This window comes from Sciurus carolinensis, chromosome 2 (genome assembly GCF_902686445.1).
Source record: "Sciurus carolinensis chromosome 2, mSciCar1.2, whole genome shotgun sequence".
Lineage (NCBI taxonomy): Eukaryota > Metazoa > Chordata > Mammalia > Rodentia > Sciuridae > Sciurus > Sciurus carolinensis.
This window is the reverse complement of record NC_062214.1, coordinates 29,614,289-29,637,015: the sequence shown is the minus strand read 5'-3', so window position 1 is coordinate 29,637,015 and position 22,727 is coordinate 29,614,289. Positions and strand designations below refer to the sequence as shown.

The 22,727-nt window shown below is 52.2% G+C and overlaps 2 protein-coding genes across 4 annotated transcripts in view; one reads left to right on the top strand and one right to left on the bottom strand.

The window, feature by feature from the left end:
- Smox (spermine oxidase) overlaps positions 1 to 22,727 on the bottom strand; it is a 63,555-nt gene that overhangs the window by 15,181 nt on the left and 25,647 nt on the right. The window contains exon 1 of one of the 3 annotated variants that reach the window (XM_047541200.1): positions 22,036 to 22,203. The exons of 1 other annotated variant lie outside the window; for it this stretch is intronic. The gene's annotated coding sequence lies outside the window, so the exon portion shown is untranslated. Of the gene's footprint in view, positions 1 to 22,035; positions 22,204 to 22,727 lie in introns of those variants that run through there. One more of the 3 variants, XM_047541198.1, reaches the window with a different exon arrangement.
- Positions 21,195 to 22,061, top strand: LOC124976300 (basic proline-rich protein-like). Its single transcript, XM_047539250.1, has one exon. The coding sequence runs from the start codon at positions 21,195 to 21,197 to the stop codon at positions 22,059 to 22,061; it is 867 nt and encodes a 288-aa protein (XP_047395206.1).

The following is a 22,727-nucleotide window of genomic DNA, read 5'->3' as shown; positions in this document are numbered from 1 at the left end:
AGTATGACCCTTCCCACTGCACATCAATCCACTGCTAAGAATACAACCAAGAAAAGTAGGGTATATTCCACCAAATAAATGTGTTAAAGAATGTTCCTAGCAATTTTTTCTAATAACAACAACAAAAAAAAAAAAACTAGAAACAACCCAAAGGTCTAGCAGCGGTAGAACAGATATATACATTGTGAATATATATATTCACCCAATTGAATATTCTTCAGCAATAAACAAAACTGAACTATTTGATACTTTCAACAACATAGATGTACCTCAAAGACATGACATTGAGCAAGTGGCCAGAGACAAAAGAGCACATACTGTATGTTTCACTTACACGAAGTTCAGGAAGTTCTGTGAAGACAGAGATCAGAAGAGAGGTTATAAGGGAGGAGAGGTGACTGAGAAGGGTCCAGAGAGAACTTCCTGCGTGGAGGGAATATATATCTTGATCTGAGTGACGGTTACACAGTACACAAATAAAGACTCACTGATTGTATACTTAAGATTTGTAAATGGGGCCTGTAATCCCAGGAATTTAGGATGCTGAGGCAGGAGAACTGCAAATTCAAGACCAGCTTTGGCAACTTAGTGAGGCCCTACCTCAAAATAAAAAGTAAAAGGGCTGGGGATGAAGTTCTCTGGTTAAGTGTCCCCGGGTTCAATCCCCAACACCAAAAAAATTTGGGTAACTTACTATAGTTATGTATGTCTATCTCTGGATATTCACTCCTGCCCTCCAATCCATCCACCAATGGATCAAAGGCTGGCACGCTGACTTCCTTCTCTGCACATCCCAAGGTCTGGTCACAGTTTTCCATTCTACTTGGAATGGTGTCCTTAAATATCAATCTTAGCAAAGAGTGGTCTTTTTCAAAATATGCTCAGGCTGATAAGCTGCTCTTTGTATTTCTCTCTACCTACTCCACCTGCCCACATGATGCTTGGGCCTGGATGGAAATGACCCACCACCTCCTCACTCTGAATCCCGGACCCCTTGACCACCCTCCAAACCCTAAGACTCAGATGAACCCACACAGGGCAGAACCGATTTCCTAGAGGGCCAGAAGGTGGCGCCCGAGGCCGTAACCCCTCACAGGCCGTCTCCACTTTCAGGAACCAGGGGCTCCCTGCCTCCCGTCCAACAGAGGCTGTGACTCCACTTTCCCAGGGGATGAGGCCAAGGTTGGTCTCAGGGCCCTTGCTCATCCCTCCTCTGTCCCTGTTCCCTTCGCCTCCTATCCCTGATATGCTAGGTCCTCCTGTCTCTCAAGTGCCTGGGGTCAGAGCTAGCTCTAGTCATTTCTTCCCTCCCCTCCCCCAGTTCTCCTTCCTGCCGTCTAAATTTAGAGGTGAGGATGTGGCCGCCTGCACGCGCCAGGGGACTGGCGGGCAGGCAGGGTCAGGGATGATGCTGCCGGATGTCTGCCAGCCGAGCGCGGACGCTGCGTCAGGTTTGTAAATACGCGGCGTGCTGCGGAGGGCCCAGCGCCAGCTGCGATGACGCCACCGCTTCCCCGGCACCCCGCGACGACGTGGCACTGCTGCCGGCCCCGCCCCCATGCCCCAGCTCCCCAGGCCTGGGGGTCCCCTGCCAAGCCGCCCCCCGCCCCCGCCTACCCCCCCGTCCCCATAACTTCTTTTATACCCTTAGTGGGTAAGATGGACGCAGTGGTTCTCAAACCTCACTGGAACTGCATCTTGAAAAGCTGCTAAGGGGTCCAGGGTGTAATAGGGTTAAACGAAGGTTCCTGGTGGGTTATCCTATTTCCCATCAGGCTCCCTGGTGCATTGCCTCTGAAAACCAGGGAACTGGGTAAGCTCCTTCCTTGGGAAACCTGGATGGGGGAGGCTTGCTGCCAGTTACCTGACCTCCTGGTTTCCCCCAGGTATGGCCAGCTTGTCCACTGTAGAGACAGTCAAGTAAGGCACTTAGTAGCTGTCACAAGATTGTCAGCATTTTCAAGGGGCTCATGCAAGAAACTAATTTGTCAGGTTCTGAAGCTACATTACAAGCAGGCTGTTTCGGGAATGGGTTCTGGATTGGACATGGGAATTGCTGGCAGGCACTGTTTTTAAGATGAATGCAAAAAGAACCCCCAGTTCCCATACCAGGTCTCAAAGAGACTTTGAACGCACAAAGATATCAGGCATGGGGTATCAGGTGGAAGCAACTCAAGTAACTGTAGACCATATGGTTCCCCTGTACCCTTGACCCTCACAGCTAACCCCACAGTCCTGGTCCTCCACAGGCCTTGTTCTAGACCGGTCCCATCAATATCTGGTGCTCCCCAAAAGCCAGAGGAATGCCACACTGCCCACAGAGGGCAGGGGGATGAATCTTCCCTGTGGTCCCCCTTATCCCACAGGTCCAACTGAAAAGAGAGGACATCCAGGAACACCTACTGTGTGCTAAAGGCTCAGGTGGACCTTTGGGACTTTGTTGTCTCCAGCAGGGGAGGGGAGAGAGCAACTCGTTTTCTTGTTTTCTCTTGGTCTGTATCACCTTCTTTTTGGATTTTTTTTTTAAATAAGAAACTGCCTAATTGAGGAAGAAAATCATTGAAATGGTCCTCAGTGCCTGCCTGTCTTTTTCTCGACTTGGGTAAATAAATAAATAAATAACATCCACTCCTTGATCTGTATGCACAGGAGAAACAGAACACCCTGTACTTTTCACGCAGATAAAGGAGAGAAGAAAAAAATGCTGGCTCAGCCGGGCAGGGAAAAGGAGGAGGAAGCGGGGGAGGGGGGAGGAGCAGGGCAATAGACACTTGCCATCTTGCTGCTGCTTCCATGGCAAAGGGGGGGGGCACCTGGGGCATCCTGCCCAGTGCCTACATTAGGGCTCCCATGTCCCCAAGCAGACCAAGCCCCAGAACTTCAAGAAATCAGGCCAGCCAGGACATGAGTACCTCCCACCCCCATTCAAAATGTCCCACTGCCTCTCCCCACCACTTCTCTAACCCACAGGCCACAGCCACCCCCTGCTGCACAGGGTCAGCCACCCTGAGTTGACCTGTCCCCAAAGCCAAATTGGATGACAAGAGGCAGCAGAGGAAGAAGAAATAAAAAGAAAAAAACCCTGTCCAATGGCAGGGTTGTCAAACATAGATAAGAACTAGAAGACCAGGTAAAACTAGGGTGGGCATTAGCAGCCAAGCTTGGCCCCTCCTCCTCCATTCAACCCCACATTCTCCAATTTCATTGTCACCCAGAAATTAACCCGGGCAACAAGTGCCTCCTAATGCAGATACTAGAGGCATGGTTAGTCCTGGTCTCTAACACCTGACCCTGCTGAGTCTTCCTGGAAATGTCCTGAAATGAAGGGGGGACAGGGCACATCTCCTTGCACTTACCCCATCAATCACTGGAGCACTGAGCAGTCCTGCGGCTCAAAGCTGGAGGCATCCTTAGTGAAAGACCCTCCTTAACAGTTGGGACAGGCCATGTCATACTGACAGCCCAAATCACTGTCATTTCCAAACCCAACTTCCCCCAAGAGCCCCCTCTCTCAGCCTCACCAGTGCCTGGTCTCAATCCTCCAGCCTCATCTTCACAAAGACAAGTATGCCCAGGCTTCTCGCAGTACGATCAAAGAATACAATTCAGCAATTCATCGAGCATCCACTTCATGCCAGCCGTGGGGAAGCCCTTGGCAGGTCAGCCCTTTAACTTTCTGGACCTTGATGGACTTTCTGCCTTTGGTTCCCACTCACAAGACACCTGCCAACATACAGATTCCTACCCCCCCAGCCCAGCACAGCCCACCTAAGGACCTGTGGAAAACCCCCTCCCTCGCATGTGTCAGAAGTTGGTTGGGTCTTCCTAACACAGATGCGCCCTCGTTAGGAGTACTGTGACTGTACATACAGTATGTGACTGTGGACCTGAATTGCTGGAACCAGGTCTGCTCCATTACTGTTTTCCAAAGCAGCAGTCACCTTGAACTGTGAGTTCCTCATACTGACTCTGTGCTGCAACAGTCCCCAGTCAGCCCCCAGAGCACCAGAATCTCATTCAGGAAATTCTGTTGCCTAGAGTCTCAGCAGTGAGGCTGTTGCCCTATATGGTCACTGAGTAGGGCCAGGTTCCAGGCTGGACTGGCCCCCAGGTAAGCATGGCCATGCCCAGTGAGTCACCCATAGGAGGGCCAACCGCCCAGCTGGGTGTATGGCATCCCTTCTTCCTCAGTGTTGGCACCTGCCTCTGCCTCACCCAAAGAGTGGCTACTTCAACAAAAACAATGCCAGCAGGAGCCAGGCTCCTAGGTACCCACATCCCTCCTCAAAGACACCCCTCAAAAATACACAGAATTCTACACATTCCCGGGCCCTCTGAACATAGGTCACATAGGTCAAGTGTGCCTGTGCCCTGTCCTTTTATTAGGGCCACCTCAGGATGAATTTCCTCATCCATTTCCAAGAGAAGGGTAAGACCCTAAGGAAACAGGCCAACCTGTCACTTTACTCCCTTGGGGTCTAGGGTTGCACCAGCTGAACCCCTCCAAATGGACCATGCCTTCCAACCAGAGGCTTTTCCCTCCTCTAAGCCCCCACATTTGCCCATGAGAGATATGTTACACATTTGCTCATGGGAGACATGTCCCGGGTACCCTCAGCTTGCTGGTCGGCTCACCTGCGCCCTCCCCAACCAACCTTGGTGACTTCACGCCTCTCCTCCCAACAAATATATTGAGTGCCTATGGGCAGCAGCCCCCTCACCTTCCCTCCAGGGACCCCCTTTCTCCCTCAAGCTTCTAACACAAGGAGAGGGAGAAGGATGGAAGCCAGGGGCTGGCCCAGGGAACATCTTTGGGCTGCCTGTCAGGTCTGTGGAGGGCTTTGGATTCTCAAGTCCCCCCAGACAATGCAATTATTCTTCCAATGTAAAAAATGCCCAGAAATCCCAGACCAGCTGCTTTGCACAGCAGTGCAGACAAAGGGGCTCTGTGTCTACAGCAAGGCTCCTCCCACCCCTTCACCCCAGGGAGGGCCCCCCCTCAACTACTCCCAGCCAGACCCTCCCCAGCCTCCTCATCCAGGCCAGTGAGGAAGTAAAAGAGGCAGGATTACTGAGCCAGACTTGGAGGAAAAGCACAGGCAATCTTTGAGCCCAGAAGACAGGAAAGGAAAGGGAAAAAACACAGGCCTAGGAACCTGGAGAACTGGGCTAAGGTTCCAGCTCAGTATCTTCCTTGCTTTCCAGGTGACCCCTAGACCAGTGTCTGTCCTTCTCTGAACCCTGCTTGACCAACACCTCTGAACTCACCCAATGACACAGCATCTGTATCCTGCTTCCTGGACTCACCTGACTTAGTCCCATCCAATACCTGAAGCCTCCTTTAGTCTTCCAAGCTTCCCCATCTATAAAATGTCAGAAGGTCCAGCTACCTGGCAGGACTGCTGGGAGGATTAAATGACATAACACAGGTAAACAGTATGGCCACCTGCAAAGACCACCTGAGAGGGGAAGGAAAGGGACAAAGAGCCTTTAAAAGGCCAGGATAGGAAGTCAGAATCACCTCTCCAAGGGCCCAGAACTCCATTTCATGGAGAAGAACCCCAACCTTGATGGGAGCTCAAAATTCAGCCTCAGTCTTGGTCCCAACCCCAGTATCAGACATCAATCAAGTACCCCACAACCGGTATTTGACTGAATCCTAGCCCAATAACTCAGTCTGAACCCCACAACACTGATTCAACCTGACTATCCTACCTAGCATTGAGCATGAGGCAGCACCAGAGAAGATAGCCATTAGTCAACTCCAAGTTCATGAACCAGAAAAGGCAGAAGTGCCTCATTCCACAGACCACCAACCACTAGCAGTGTCTTCTGACCTTCATAGGCCAAAAAGAGGGGAAAGGCTCCATCTTTCTTCCTGGCACCTGGACTTCTCTCCAAGCACAATGTCTTTGTTACCCACATCTCTTCCCTAAATGTGTAAAGTCCCTAAAAGCACAACTGTAAAAGGCTTTATAAGCCTATTCAGAAGGAAATAGGGGAGTCAGGGGCCATTGGCAGGCCTGTGCTGCAAGAACAGAGGCAGCCCTTAACTCAGTGCTGGGGACAAGAACCAAATGCTCCCCTTACCCCGGGGAACCAGTAGGCAGGACAAGGAGGCACACTGGTCTCTATACCCTGGATGTTCTGCAAGGCAGAATAGGCCTGCAGACAACCCAGGTTAATTGTTCCAGGACCTTCATTCCCAGGAGGAATAAATAATTGTATAGCTCCCTGCAGGGACAGGCCCAGGAGACTACTCAACTAGAAGCTTAGTTGTGGGTGGAAGAGGGGGAAAAGTTTTGGAAGAGGCCATAGAAAGGATAGGGTCTTCCTGATGGACATAAAGGTCCCCTCAGTTAGAGACTTCGATGACTGTCACCTTGAGAGAGACAAATAGGTGGAGTTGAGCAGAACACAGCCTGGGGTTGCAGTTCTTCCTCCCACACCCTGACCCCAACAGCTTTACCCCAAGCTCCCCAACCCGGCCCCCTACAGAACCCACCTTCAGCAAAAATTAGTGAGTGGACTACATTCAGACAACACATCAGATCAGGGGTTGGTCTCCATGTCTTCCGAATGTCTCCTACGGACCTTTCAAATTCTTAATCAGCACTCCAGTTTAGCTTCTATCTCCAACTCCAGGCTGCTCACACTCCACACCCTGATTTCCCATCTTCGTGAGTGTCTGTGTGCAGATGTCCTGGCTGGCCAGAGAGGGAATCTCCTCTCCACAAGAAGGACCCACCCCTGTCCCTATACAGGTCCCAAATCTTCCAGAGGCATGCAGGCACCATGCCCTCTCAGCTGTCAGGGCCTAAGAGGCTAGCTACGCCACTCCTGGCTAGTTCTGTGGAAGATCAAATTACCCTGACGGCAGCCTTTGCCACTAACCAGTATGGTCTTGAAGAGTTCATTAGTACTTGAGTCTCATTTTTCCCATCTATAAAATGGGAATCACCCCTACCCTAAGAAAGGACAGCCCTGACCCCAAGCCCATCCACAGCGGCTATGTCTCCAATCTCCTGCAGCTCTCTAAGCAACTCTCAGGATGAGGCCATCCTGGATTTCCTCCCTCTGAGAAGGACTTCACACCACAACTCTGAGTTCCCCTCCAGGAAGTCATCGACCACACATGTAAGAGACACCAGAGAACCAGTCACTGCCCTGGTGATTATACTGGTGCAAAGCTGTCCTTGGTGATGACAGACCAGGCTATAGGCAGAGGAGGACCAATAGAAGATGGTGCTCACAGCCACTTGCTCCCCTAGAAAAAGGTCTTTTGACAAGGCTAAAACTCAAAGAGGAAAAAAACAGTCTCAAGACAAGGGTACCAACTCTGTTCTGAGATGCCCAAGTCACTACAGTCCCAAGGGAACCCCAGGAAGATAACATCTTTCTCACATACATACAATCACAAAAGCACAGTTCTTTATGTTTTACTTGATGACCCAATTGAATAAATAAAATAATTGATTTGATGACCCCTCCTTATAGCACCATGGTCTCCATGAAGATCCTGGGGTCTGATCACTTGCTTTTGAACACCGTGGTTTGAATCTCCACCACTTATTAGATAGGAACTAAGACTCAGTTTCCTCATCAGTAGAGGGTTGAATGTGACAGTGCGTGCACAGTGCTTACCCCAGAGCCAGCCATGGAGCAGCAATGGCTCTTATATTAACCTATATGGCCCAGTCTGTATACTAATGGCAGTTACCCCAGCGAGGACAGGTCCAGGTGAACAGATGTGGGTAGGGATGGGGTAAATCCAGCAGTAGAGAGGTCAAAGAGCCTCCTGCATGATGACTGCACAGCAGGACTGTCAGGCCTCAGAGAGCCACCCCACCTCACCCGCAGGGACACTGCTATGGCAAGGGAGGAACAGGGCATTAGGAGAGAAAGATCAGCCCAGGATTCCCCTTGCTGGCTGCACTTGGACCAATGAGGCAAGGGTTATGAAGCTGTAAGTGCAACTCTAGGACAACCTGTGTGGCTGCCACCTTCCAAGATTAACCCCAATGATGCTTCTCTCCTAGTATCACACCCTAGTTTATTCCCTCCTCCCACAAGCCCACCTTTGTAGCTAATAGGATATTTCAGAAATGATGGACTGTGACTTCTGAGACAAGGTTAAGGAAGACACTGGGTTTCCACCTCGCTCCCTTGGAGTGCTTCCTGTGGGGAAGCTAGTCATCATACCGTGAGGACCCTCCAGCAACCCCATGGAGAAGCCTACAGGCCAGGAATTGAGCTCTCCCATAACAGCCACACCAGCTTGCCAAGCAAGAGTGAACCACCCTAGAAGCAGATCTTCAGTTGACTGCAGCGCTGGCCAACATGGTGACTACAGTCTCAAGGAAGACGCCTAAGCCAGAATCACCCAGATAAACTGTTCCCAATTCCTAATCATATTAATGATAAGGATAATATATATAAATGAGGTCGTGTGTGTGTGTGTGTGTGTGTGTGTGTGTGTGTGTGTGCAAGTGCACGCATGTGAATGTTGCTGAGAACTAAACCCAGGACCCGGGACCTGGCTCATGCTAGGCAAATGTTCTACCACTGAGCTACATCCCCAACCCCAAGGATAATAAAGTTCATCACTGTTTAAGCTACTAATTTGGGGCTACTTTCTTACCTGACAATAGACAACTAATAGTCGTCAACTGTCTCTCCAGAGATCCTCAAAGTGGAGGTCCCCATTCCACTGAGGATCTCAACCCCCTCTGTTCTGAAATGTGGGACTAAGGTACAGTGGGCAGGGAGCCTGGCCCAGGCCCAACAGCTTATAAGGCCCAGAAGACAGGAACTGCTTCCCAGGCAGTACATTAGACTCACATGGAGACTTTTACAAACAACCCATACCCACATCACATCATTTAAATCAGACTCCTTGGGGTGAGGCTCAAATGTGGATATTATTTTAGGGCCCTACATGACGCTAACATATAGTCACTGCTCTAAAGTAGGCTCCAAATGCAGACTCTAGGACAGCCCAGAGATATTCAGGATCTGTCATGCAGCAGTGGCCAAGGTCACTCCAGCCTAGAGTTTGGCTGGAGGTCTCCCTCTATGCTGTCTCTGCCTGGCTCCCAAAGACTTCTTCATTCCATGTCTATAATACACCTAAAGCCAGACAGGTGTTCTTGTCTGCACCATGCATCTCCATATCCTCCTCCCCTTTCTCTGCCTCCAAGGCCCACTCCAGCCCAAAGCCCAACCTCTGCACAGGGACTGCTCCCACAGGGGAAGTATCAGGCTGCAGGGATGGGGTCTAGCTCAGAGTATTCTTAAAAAGTCTTTTTTCTCATCTGTAAAACGGGAATTACCATTACACCTGCTGTGGTCTCTACTGGGTCTTAAGCTTCCTCTCACAAGTCCTCAGAGAGACCTATGTTTGTATTTTTGTCTCCCCCAGGACTCAGTCTTGCATGGAGCTGCACTTTCCCCTAGGAAGACAAGAATGACTTAAAGAGACTGGGTTGCCCTGAAGCTCATGGCTTATTAAAGCAAGAGTAGAACAAACAGTGATGAGGGTTGCCATGTGGAATTCCAGGGAGGATGTGAAAAGGTATCTAATCTAAGGTGGGCTGGGGAAGGAGTCAGATTTCCACATTGAGATGTTAGCACCAGGCAGGGGAGCCCCAAGCACAAAGGCTCCCAGGCGCTACTTACAAGATCAACCCTCAACAGATGAGGCCCCTTTTTCCTCCCTCCCTGAACCACCTGGGGAGGCTCGAAGCCCCGAGGTCCAAGCCACACTCACCTGACCTCCCTGATTGTTGCAGCAGCCGCTCTGGGAGTCGGCAGCGTCCCAGTGCCTGATGGGGAAGACGCTTCTCCCGCCTCCGCGCAGGGCCTTCCCCAGCCCCACCCGAGCCCGCCCTTGGGGCGTGGACAGCGCGCCCTGAGCTTCCCGGCATTAGCCGCACAGGTAAGCTCTGTGCACGGTGGCACCCGGAGGACAGGACAGGACAGGTAAGCTCTGTGCACGGTGGCACCCGGAGGACAGGACAGGACGGCCTCGGCCTGCAGGCCTGCTAGAGAACACAAGACCCCCGACCGGACCTAAGGCAGCAAGGCAGCGAGGTCCCTACCCTAGCTCTCCAGAGGAAGCAGGAGGGGCGGGCAGGAGGACCACACAGTCACTCAACAAACAGCATGGAGCACTTCATCCTCCGTGGGCTGCGCCCTGCTGGATATGGAATCTGAGCAGGCATAGGACATGTGGGTGGAGAGATGTCTGAGCTCCATCTTAAAGGACCCAGGTCTGCAGTGCATGGCAGGTGCTGAGAAGACTGGGGATAAGCACAGCCAAGGTTTGAGAAAGAATGGAGAGGGGCAGGTGGCAGGGGACAGATTATTTCCATATCTAAAAAAAATTAGTGAGTGCTACTCTGGGGCAGGCATCAGGCACTAAGAATACAGCAATAGCCAGAAGTCAATCTCTAGACAACCTGGCAGGTCCAGGTAACAAGTGCCATAAACAAAAGAAGTCAGGGTGGAGGGACAGGGAAGGGACAGGGAGGGCTCTATGTAAGGAGGTAAGGGAAGGCCTCTCTGCCAAGGTAACAGTGGAACAGAGGAAGTGAGAGTGCTGTGTTGACCTCCTGGTGACTTACTGAATGGCAGGCTATGGGGGCCAGGGTTAGCCAATGACCAGTCATGACCACTGACAGGAACCAAGACTGGCTGTAACTGTGTCAACTGGCCACCTGGCTCTTCACTTCACAACAAGCCTGTGATGTGAAAAAAAAGGAAAAAAACAACTCAAATACCTTGGTGCAGGACCCACAAGTACAGAGTGGGCCCAGCTGGCCTGATTCCTGAGCCCCATTCTTGCCTCAAGGCCATCACCAGAGTTGGGCAAGCAACCCTTCAGGCGGCTTCCATTCACAGGGCCCAGCATGTAACCCCTGCTGCCCACCAAAAGCCACCCCCATTGCATTGGGCATTGCACTGTATCCGGCATCACCTACAGACACCTGACCTGTTGCTGGGTGAGTCAGTGTCCCCAGCGTCACCCACAAGCACAGAGATACACCCTTTGTGTAGATCAGGCACTGGATGCCTAGGAGGTATGAGCTGACAGATGAGGGGGTGGCTGGGCCCTGAGGCTTCTCCCCACTCCCTGCCAGGAGCCACAGCCCCACAGTGCCAGGGTTAAGGAGGACAGCCAGTCAGCACTTTCCACAACTCTTTCAAAACCACTGACAAGAACTGAGGCTTGTGGGAGCAGCTCAGCTGGGGTGCAGTTTCCCCTTGGTGGCCCCTCGTGACTCTGCACAAAGCCCAACTACACTTGACTCCAATCCCAGGGAGGGGGTGTCTCCTACAAGTCTATCTTCTCTCCTGAGCCATGGGGCCCCCACTGGGCCCAGCCTGGGACTTGTGCTCCCTGCCTGCAAAGAGACCCCACAGCCGCAATGGCAGAGTTGTCTGGGTCCAGGGAATGTTGGCAGGGGGAGGAGGGCTCCTCCTCCACCATAAACCAGTTTCCAGCAAAACTCCCTCTCTGTGGTCGACACACAGCACAGTGCATCACAGAGTGCAGGCAGCATGCATGATCACAATAAAAACAGAAGGAAAACCTCCCCCAAAACTCCAGCCACCAGCTGCACCTCATAGCAAACTGCTATTTATTTTGTGCTTCCTGAGCCAAGCCCTGGGCTGGGCTTTTCATTCGTTGCATCATTGCATTTTCACTGTTCAGTCACCCATTGTACAGATGAGGAGACGGGCTCAGAGAACCTCACGCACAGGACGGAGGCCACCCAGAGAGAGGGAGTGGCACAGCAGGGCTCCTTCTGGTCAACCCTTGCTCAGTTCTCAGTCTCCACTCCACCTCCCAGGGTGGCAGGCACAGGGACTGCCCTGGGCTTGGTACTTCCCCTGTCTTACCCCTCCTCACGTACTGACACTGAACACATTGTGTCAGGCACTCTGGGTTGGCAGACGTCATCTCAAAGCCTGGAGACTCACCCCAGCTACACTGCCAAAACCTGAGGCTGCCACCAGGAGGCCACCTGCCTCCTGGCCTGCATGCTTAGCAGGGTGAGCTACAGGTCACACTAGTCTCCCTGCCCCATGGTGCTGGCTTTTCAGCCACACTGTGCCAGGCCACAGTCCTTCACCGTGCTTTTCTCCTCATAAATAGAATCAGTGATATGATGCCAATTGCTTTTGCCAGCACAAATGAAAACTCAAAAAGCAACTAACTCATTATTCTCTATAGACAGTCACTTCTTCTCTCACTGGCCCCAAATTATGCCCTCTGGTGACTTCACGGTGCTTTGTCCATGCTTACCTACCAAGTGCACAGAACCAGCCTCCAAAGGACTCTACAAAACATCAGAGTCCTGAAACACAGTCCCCCAAGCAAGTGGTAGAAGGTCTGAAAAACCAAAGGTGTTCATAGAAAGTGCACACACAAGCCCCGGCCTGAGATTTAATCCATAAAACAGCTTAGATGCTGAGTTTGGATGATAAACATATTCTTCAAGTCCCTTATTGAGTTCAAAGAGACTTAACAACTCAAAAGCTTTTGAAATCAAAAAGGGTCAGTTCTTAACATTCTACCATCATCATTATCGCTACTTTTCACTGAGCACATTCAAGCTACAGAATGCAGTGCTAAGTACTTCCCTGTGTAATATTTCAATTAATCCTTACATCAACACCCCTGTCTATAGGGGAGGAAACTGAGGTTGTGAGACGTTCCACAACCTGCCATCTGACAAAATACACTCCAGTATCTACTCCATAAGATACTAGGTCTCAGGCCTAACTTTTTTTTTTTTTTTTAATCCAGCAAGAGTCAAGTTTGTTGTCTTTCCTTGAGTCACTTTTTAGATTCCAAACCTTTTCAGATTAACTCTCAAAATTTTGTATTGTGTATGGTCTTTTTAAATTAATTTACCAAAATTAAAGTGAGTAAAAGAGCCCTCTGTGTGTTTAACATTGAAAGGCAGCATTTAAAAAATCTTTCCTAATAGCGTTTGCCCATTGGTGGTCCTGGGTGTCTCCTGCTTGAGTCATCCTAAATCAAGCTGACTTGGGGTCTAGTGTTTTGCTAGCCTCCAAAGAATACCACCCTACTCCCAGGATCAGAAGTGTAGGCAGCTGAGCCAACACTCCCAAGTGAGGGTCTTGGGACAGATTGTGAGAGAGCTGTTGGGTGAGGAGAGGGTATCAGGCCAGATGTCCCAGAGTTTGACCCCCATCATTCCATTTCCTGGCACTGACAGTGTCTCATCTGTGTCTCATCTCACCAGGCCTCCCAGGCTACGTGGGGAGGCAAGGAACCATGCATCTGCCAAGGCCTGGCACAGGGTTGACAGGGGGTGGCTAGGTTCTTTGTTCTGTTTCCTAATAAATTCCGACTCATTTCCAAGTGCCGCTTCTCCTGGTCTCAAGTCACAGGAACTTAATACCCTCCCCTAAGAAGCAGGTAGAAGATTCAGGGATCTGGACCTAGAAGGGGAGGGCAGCCAGACCACCCAACTCTGCCTCAACCCAAATGCTTTCCTTCGTTCTCCACCCTCCACCCCTGGACTCAGAGAGAGTCCTGGGCCCCCGCCTATTTGAAAAGGAAAGGGCAAGGGGCAAAGGAGGACACGGGAGTGTAGCTGGGGATGGAGGAAGAACCCCACAGCATCCGCTCCTAGGGCTTCTCTGAGGCTGGGTGTCAGTCACCCACACCAGCCTGTCAGCACCTAACACTGCACCATTCCTGCCCCTCCTCCTACACTGCTTGAAATGCCACACCTGTCCCCTCACCTGTGCTGCAGAACAAAGAGTCCTCACACTGCAGAGGAAGCCAGATGTGGCAGGACAAGGCAGGGCAGCCTCACCGATTATCCCCACCAGACACAGGGGGCAGGGAGACGGCAGGGACAGGGACCCCGGAACTCTCCCCCTCCCACCTCCTCCACTGCCTACACTCCTCCCAGGGAAGACAACAGAGTAAGATTCCTAGCATTTGGGGAAAATGATCAAGAATCTGAAGACAAGGATCACGGAAGCAACCAGCCCCCTCCCATGCTTTAAGGAGCACAGCTACTACTGGCCGGGGACGGGTAGAGGGTCCTGCACCCCTGACGCCATCACTGCATATCCCTGCCGTGTTTCTCACTAAACACTGCTCTGATCACATCCAAACTTTCAGTGGCTCCCCACGGCCTAACAAATGAGGCAGGTCCCTGTCACCTCCCACTTGCGAAGGCCACTGGTATCCTACACATGATCAGCAGTGTCCTCTGACTCCCAGATCCAAGCCTGTGATTTCTCCTTCTGCTTCCCCACCAGCCCCTGCTGGCCACTCCTCCAGGAAGACAGTCCTGGCTGCCCTGGCCCTCACTCTGCCTTCTCCTCGAAGGACTCCTCTGCTCTAATCAGGTCCCCACCCCAAGCCTTAGTCTGCTGTGGGCTGGCTTTTATGCCTTTGCATGTCCATGATGACGGTCCTCTTCACCAGGTCCCTCCTTGGAGATACCTCCATCCATTAATCACACCAAATAACAATAGCCAGCTGGTTTTTGACTGTCACAACCCTACAAGGGGGGTAACCTCCCCATGGTACAAATAGGGAAACTGAGGCACACAGAAGTTTAGCTTCTTGCTCTGGGAAAGAAGCTTAACCCTGCTGTTAAGAATGAGGAGATGGCAGGGAGGTGTAGAGTGGAAGACCCTCCCAGAATCCAGAAGATCAGGCACAGCCACCACCTGGTCCTAGGCATCAGATAGATCCATCCAGGTCCCTTTGTCACTTGCCCAGTGAAGCCGAGCCATGGCCATAAGAGCCCAGGATTAGCTCTGGGCCCAGGTACTATCCAGCCTGCCCCTCCCTCTGCAGTGCCCTTTTCTGCCACTGACTGTCCAAATGTGCCTGTCACTGAGTCCACCTCTCCCAGGAAGCCATCTGTCCATCCTTCCTTTCCTCCCTGACATTTCTGGACCTGTCCATCACCTTGTTTGTGGTCTCCCAATAAGCAGCATCCTTCCACATCAGGTGTTTCCACCAGGGGTTTTCCTAGTCAGTGGGATATTATTAGGGAGTCTTCAGAAAACAATTTCCTTGGTCAACTCAGTTTGGGAGACATAAAATGGTTTCCTTCTACAGGACTTGTCAGAGCCTTTAATTCACATAAAACCATTGTGAATCTCCCACAGGATGATGGAGATTTGCCACTTTCTACTCTTATTTGTCCCCAGAACCCTTGAGGTATCTCAGAATAATCTGAGAATTGCTGCCTCCCCACCCCCTCAGGACAGCCTGGCACAGATTGAGGGGGTCAGACTGGCTTGGCCTTGACCTCCTTTGAAGAGGCAGGTGGGATAACTGGAAAGCCTGAGACCAAGTGAACCCCCTGCCTTGCCAGCCCCTATGGGCACTACCCAGGATGGCAGAAACTCTACCCTCCACATCTAGCTTCCCTACCTCCTCCAAGCATAGAGAATGTACTCCCTTGCCAGTGTCTGGGGGGACCTCAGGTGACCAGTGCCCTCAGTGCAGAGCCTGAAGAACAAAGAGCCTTAGGAGACCACCGCCCAAGCTCGTTCATGCCAGTTGTTTTTTCTACTCCATCACTTAGCATCCAAGTTTTAAATATTAAACCAAAACTAAAATCTGTTAAGCTACCATTCTAAGAAGATGCAGTGCCCCAACCAACAAACCCTGTGACACCTCTCCCTGCCCCCAGAACTGAACATCTCTCAGTTTATAGACAAGGAAACGGAGGCCTCAAAGGAGAGCAGATACTTGCCTGAGAGGCCCAGCCAGGCCCAAAGCAGAGAGAAGCATCCAGGCCCCTCGACTCCCAGCTTCGCTCGGGGGAACAGCCGAAGTGGGATAAAACCCCAACAGCAGCTCAAGTAACCATCAGGAGCATCACCAGGGACTCACACCCAGCCAGAGGAAGGGACAGGGCACACGCCAGGGGTGATGGCCCACAGCTGGGGAGACTTCAAAGGCTTTTCAGAGATGTCACAGAGGGGCTGGAGGCTGGAGTCAGCTGTTTTTCCAATCTCTCACCCCACCCTGGCTGGAGGAAGGGTGCTCACCCCAGATTGGCTACCCGCAGCACCCAGCTTGGCTGCGGGCAGAGATAAGGTGCCCTGCATGTCATCTGCACATCACCCTGCCCAGGAACGCAGCCACCCCAGATACCTCCTTTGGTCTTGGGAGCTCCTCCAAGTCAGGAGCCCTAGAAATCAAGCCTGTGTTCCCAGGTGAGACCCACACCCGCAGAGGTCCCTCACCCAGCCCCAACCCCTACATTCCACATCCACTGCGCTCTTCTCTGCCCCGCCCCCAGCCTCACCTGCACCCCCAGACTCCCACACAGGCAGCTCCCTAGACCTTCCCAACACAGTCCACAGGGACTGAGATAGTCCTCTTTACCTGTCCTGAGTCCCGCCTGAACTGTGCCCGTTCCTCACAACTCCAGTCTAAATCCTTGCTACACAAATAGTGGCCCCTGGACCAGCAGCACTGAACTGCCCAGGAGCTTCTTAGAAATGCAGAGTCTCAGGCCTCGCCCCAGACCTGCTGAATCAGACAGGACCAACCTGCATTTTAACAAGCCGCGCAGGTGATGCGCGTGTGTTTGAGTTTTGAGAAGCACTTTTATAGACCACCGCTCTAATCAAGTCATGTCAATCATAACCTATAACCTTCAGTGGCTCCCTGGGGCCTAGTACAAGTCTAGACTCAGCAGCTGGCAGTCAGGCTTTTCCCAGCCTGCCTTCAACCCACTTCTCCAGGTCTGGGCTCCCCCTCTACCTTGGGAATGCCACCCCTCCTTTGTCAGCATGGTCACCCAGAACTCTAGGACCCTCTCAAAGCACCACTCCCTCCAGCAAGCTAGTTTGAACTGTACCTCATTATATCACAGCTGGCATGGCTCACTTTTGTTTCCTGGAGAGTGGGAACCATGTCCTTTGTCCTTATTGGCTCTGAATACCAGGCTGGGACACAGGAGATGCCAATGACAGCTAACAAGGCCCAGTGCCCAGCTGTCAGGAAGTCCACCCTCAGCTCTAGTCTGCCCACCTGAGGCTCTGTCACAGTCTTCCCTTTAACTCGGCAGACAAGGACTTAGGTGCTATGGAAAGGCCTCCTCCACAGACCTCCTGACAACCATGCAGCCTGGTGAGCTTTCAAAATATGTTTGCCCTGTGCCTCAGTTTCCCCAAATGCAGAAAAGAATGCTGACTGATCCTCTCTCCCTGTGGAGCTGGCAGGCTATGCTCAGATAGATGGACAGATCCCCAAAACTCTGAGGCTCAGAATTTGGAGCAAACAGGCCCCATTCCTATGCTGTCAGCAAACCCTTCCTCAGCCAGTCAGCCAGGTCCAGAGGTGTCCCGGTGCCTGAATAGAAAAGCTTCACAGGGCAAAAGTGCCACACCTCCTCCCTCCTCCCGCCTCCCTCCTCCTTCCCTGGGACTGGCATCCCTTGGGAAGTCCTTTCTCCTTTGCACTATGTCCCTAAGGAGATGGCACGCAAGCATGTAGCTTCAAGGAGCTTCCTGGCCTCCACAACCTCCAGGAGCAAAGAAAAGAAGTCTTTCTGACCCCATGTCACAAACCAACAAAAGAGGTCCAACAGGGCCAGTGGTGAAATGGGTTAAGACATTTCTTGTTTCCATCTCTGTTCCCCCTGTTCTGCTCTCACATTCAATTCAGGCCAACTCAGAGTACAGTCAGGTTTCCCAGGGCCAAGCCTGAAGCCTTACCTAACAGTATTCTAGATGGAACTCCAAACAGGCCAACTTATCTGCAGAACCTCCACCTGACCTCCCTATCCTCTCCAGGCATTTTAAGAGACAACGAAGAAGGCAATGCTATACCCAGAGGGGTTGATATTCTAACAGGTTTTTGTACCTGAAGCAGCAGACCTCCACAGCACCTTCACAGTCTGCATGGCGCCCAACTACTTGACCTAGGTTCAGAGCCCCTCCTAAAAGAAAAAGCAGGACATGAAGCAGAAAATTTGTTCACCTACTCCACGCAAAGACCCCCTTAGAGGATGTGACTTCTCCCCTACCTCCTCAGCTCCCCAAGCCAGGCACCTCAGGGAGGCAGGAAAAATCCCTTGTTTGTTCAGAAGCCCTCAGGTGGCACACATCTGAGAGGCATGAGAGAAGTGACAGAGTGGACTAGATTACATCCTGGATTCCAAAGCCACCTGCTTGGGTTCGAAATTGCACTGCTAGTTGTAGGACCGTGCCTCAGTCTGCCCATCCATAAAATGGGACAAGGCTGACCTTACAGAGTTGGTAAGAGGATTAAAAGAGTTAATTTTGTAAAATCCTCAGAACAATGCCTGATACCCCTGGGTACACCAGAGCCTCACCCCAGCCTCTTGGTCCCTGCCAGATTTCTCCAACCCTGGATGCCCTCCTTGTTTCTATCTATTTCAGTTCAAGGCCTTTCCTAAGTGTGCCAGCCTGACCCCAGATCTGAATGAATCACCAGTCCTGAGTTCCAGCATTCAACTCGTGGCGTGAGCTTAGTCCATCCCCAGTTCCCCTGTCAAAGGCCTGGCTCCCCTCCTTCCCAGAGTTGAGGTTCCCTGGCTCTCAGCCCTCCTTTCTGAGAGTACCAGTCACATGATTCAACACTCAACTGGCTCCTCTGTGCAAACAAGAGAACTGTGGATAGAAAGGTAAGAGTTTATAGAGAGACCCCCAAACACACAGTTCCAGCTTCTTCTTCCTCTCCAAATCCCTGCCCCCTGGGCTGAGCACCCATCAGCCACCCAAGGGTGTAGGTTATACCTCACTCCTGAAATGGAGAATCTCCCTTCCACCCAATACACATATGCATACATCTCTGTTGATCCAGCCTGGACTTCCACCAAATAAAGCAAAGGAAATCATTTGCCCTGAACCCACAGTGACCCACACAGACTCCATATGCCCAAATGCCCCAACCACCCCCTTGGTGTACAGACTTGCCCTCAAGTCACCTGTACTTTCTCTACTTCTCCCTCACCCCCAGAGATTGAACCTTTTTTATTTCTTTATTTTGAGACAGGGTCTCACTAAATTGCTTAGGGCCTCACTAAATTGCTGAGCCTGGCTTTGAACTTGTGATCCTCCTGCCTCAGTCTCCTAAGCCGCTGGGATTATAGGCATGTGCCACTGCCCCTGACTTCTACTTCCTTTTCTACATGCCACTGGTTCTCTCAGAATCTTGCAGCAGTTTGCACAACTGCTTTTGTGGAATGAAAATAAAAATCCTCAGGGTTACTTGAAGATTAAAGGGGTTCCTGTGCTAACTGCAATACCCATCTCTTTTTGCCCAGTCCCATCCTTCCCACCTGGCTCAGATTTCCCGAGCATTGGTTATATGCCAAGTACTGTGCTCAACACTCCAGATACAGCAGCAGGCCATTCAGTCAAGGTTCCAAAGTCTTAGAAGTCAGACAAAATCAAGTAAACAAAGTTAAGAGAACTGTAACAAACAGTTAAGGCCTCTGATAAATATGAAGAAAGTGAACCAGATGCTATAATGAATTACAGGAGCAGAGGGGCCCTCTAACTATACTGGGAACGCATTTGAGGAAGTTATATTTAAGTTAGGACCTGAAAAGTAAGGAGCACAGCCAGCCCAGTGAAGGCATTAGGAAAATCCTCAGGCAGAGAAGATAGCACAAGCTAAAGTCTTTGGGGCAGGAAAATCTGGCTGTTAGACAGATATGATTCAGATGTCTGTCAGGGAGACAGGGGTCAATATAAGGTTGGGGAAGCCAGCAATGGCTAGATCACAGAGGGTCTGATTGACCAGGGGCAAGTTTTGAGATTTTATTCAAGTGCAACAGAGAGCCATCAATGGTTTTAGAGGAATGGGGTGATGTAATCAAAATTTTCTACATTATTCTTATTAAAATAGATCAGAGGAGGACACATGCAGATGGAAAAGGCATTAGCCCGTTAGCCCATTAGCGGCTAGGCTACTATGCTGCTACTACAGCATCCAGACAAGACTTAAAAGATGGCTTGGCCTGGGGCAGGAAGCCTGGGGCAGTCACCTGGGGTGGTAACAATGGAGTCAGCGCATGGAGAACAGGACTGATCTAGATTTTGTGGAAAGTACCAAAAGGACTTCCTCTCTGATTGGATGTGGGGGAAAAAAGAGGGGAAGGAACCCTTCATGCCTCTTGATTGCCTGTCTTAAAAGGTAAGTAGATTCTGTGCCACACTGAAACAGCCTGGAAAGGATCCTATCTGGGAGTGCAGTCAGAGTCCGGTTTCATCCACATTAAGTTGTTTGTCAACCAGGACATCATAAATCGGATAGGTGGTTGCATACAGTGGCTAGGTTCCGAGATAAAATCAGCTAGTTAAAATCATCATTTAAGATCTGTATGTTTATGAATTAATACTTGCTTTTTAAAAATCAAAAGAAGAATGAAAACTGGGGCAAGGGAGAGGGAACAGAGGGGACAAAGGAGAAAGCAAAGCTGGGGAATCGGGAGACAGGAGAGAAGTGAGGATAGACTGGAGCATGTAGAGCCTTCAGCATGTAGAAATGAGTGAAGGGATTGTTGGAAAAGAAGACTAAGGAAGGGGCAGCCAGGAAGGGGTGAAGAAAACCAGGAGGAGCCAAGGAAGGACATTGGTTCTAGGAGGACAACGAAGAGAAGGGGCAAAGAACTATTGATGGGGAGTGCAAAGAACTAGCCCTGATTGCATGGCGGTTTCAGGGAAGGAGTGGAACTAAATCCTCCTCAAGTGGGCTGCAAAACAGAAGGGATGCTATGCAGCAGGTATAGTCAGTTCTCCAGAGAGGTTCCACTGTGAAGAGCAGTGGGTCCTAGCTGAAGGGGGAGAAGGGATCAAGGTAAAAGGGGGGCTATAAAATGGGAGAGGGAGCAAAGCCTGTTCTTGTAGTGTAGGGAATGAAGCCACTTCTAACACTGAAGAGGGAAGGTAACTGAGGAATGAGCAAAGGGGAAAGGATCTTGAAGCCAGGGGAGGTACTGTGGTGGGAATGCTCCTTGCCGGAAACAATCGTTAAGGGGGCAAAAGCAGTGGAATGCAAATGTGGGGCTTGCCCTACACACACCTTCAGACACCAGATGCACGCCTACCTGTCCCGCCATTCATGCCCGGTCCTTCTGAGCCCTGGCACCTGCTGTTTGCCCAACCACAGCCAAGTTGCCCCCACGGACTGGAACGTAATGTGCCACGACCAACAGGTTCTGCAAACAACCTGTGGGCACAACTCACTGTGCGAGCCACCCACCGCGCTTATCACTTCTAGCAGTACCCGTCCCGGTGCAAGCTCCGAGGGGGTCCGTGGGCCCCTCACCAGCTTCACCAGAGCCTCCGCCACCACCCAGAGCAGTGGTTTTCCTCAGCTCCCCACTCTTCTTCGGAAAGTAAGCACTCCAACACACCCTACTCCTTTCCGAGCCTGGCTCCTGACAAGCCGGCGCCGATCGCGAGCACCTAGTTGGCCCTTCCAAGAAAGCTGCTCCCCAGTCGGCCCGGATCCTTCAAGGAGGCCACCTGGACGCTGCCCCGAGCCAGGAGACAGAGTGGCCCGCCTCTCTCCGGGTCCCTGCTGTCTCCGCAGAGCTTTCTCTTCTCTACCCAGCGCCCACCCTTCGGGCAGCGGGAGTAGTCGCCCAGCGTCAGCGCCCGGCTTTGTCTGCGCCCACGGAGCGCTCCTGCCCGGCGCCCCAGGGGCTTTCGTCAAGCACGCAGCCGGCGGGTCCGGCCTGCCCTCCACCCCCGGCGCCCGGCCCGCGCAGCCCCCGCCCCAAGATCGCCGCCACCTTCCTCCACTCTACCTTTCCCCATCAGAGCCAGGGGGCGCGGTGCCCACCGCTCTCCGCAAGCCTCCAGGGACGCAACGCACCCCAGCCCTCAGCCAGTGCGCCCTGCTGGCCGCCGAAACCCCGGGCCGGCAGAATCCTAGGGGGCCACTCCCGGCCCCTCACCCTCCCGCGGCTGCCGTAGCCCCTGCTAACACCAGGCAGAGATTGGGGGCCGGGCCGGAGAGCGGGCGCGGGGTACCTTTCCCTGCAGAGCCCGGGAAGTGAATCTTCGGTAAGTGGCCTCGGCCTCCTCCCCTCCCCTCCTCCGCCAGCCGCCTGGTTTCCTCCTCCAGCCGCCGCCGGGACCGTAGGGGCCCGAGCCAGCCGCCGCGGCCTGTGTGGGGCCCCGCTCCGCCTCGAGTCCCCGGCCCACCCCGCCCGGTTCGCTTCGGCCCGGCCCTCTGCTCCGCCTCCAGGCAGGGACGCGCCGAGCTCCTCCCCCGGCCCGCCCCTCCGGAGGCGGGGAAGTGGAAGGCCACTGAAGCCAAGGGTTGAGGTGTCTCTGCCTCGTCCCGCGCTGCCACCTGGACTCACACCTCTTCACTCAAGCTAAGCTCCAACTTACTCACTCATGCCCAAAGGAAAAGTAGCCGGCCCAGCCCTGCCCGCCTTGTGCAGGGCGTAAAGCAAAGCCGAGGCTGTCTGCGAGCATCCGAGCCAGGACACCTACCTTGGTTAACCCAAGGAATTTGGAACCGACCTTTGAAGATGAAGATGCGTCCCCGTCTTCCTCCCGGTTCTACTTTCACTACCGCGGCCCTGCACCGGATCTTAATTGGGGTCAGATAACTAGTTTCCAAGGGCCACCTCCAATCTCAACCCGACATCACACCCCACCACCGCCTTGGAAACCTCCACGCACCAGTCTCGAACCCTAAGCAGTTGGAGAGG

Excerpts from the sequence above, each read along its gene's own strand:
- LOC124976300 (XM_047539250.1), top strand. The coding sequence starts at position 21,195 with ATGTGCCACGACCAACAGGTTCTGCAAACAACCTGTGGGCACAACTCA.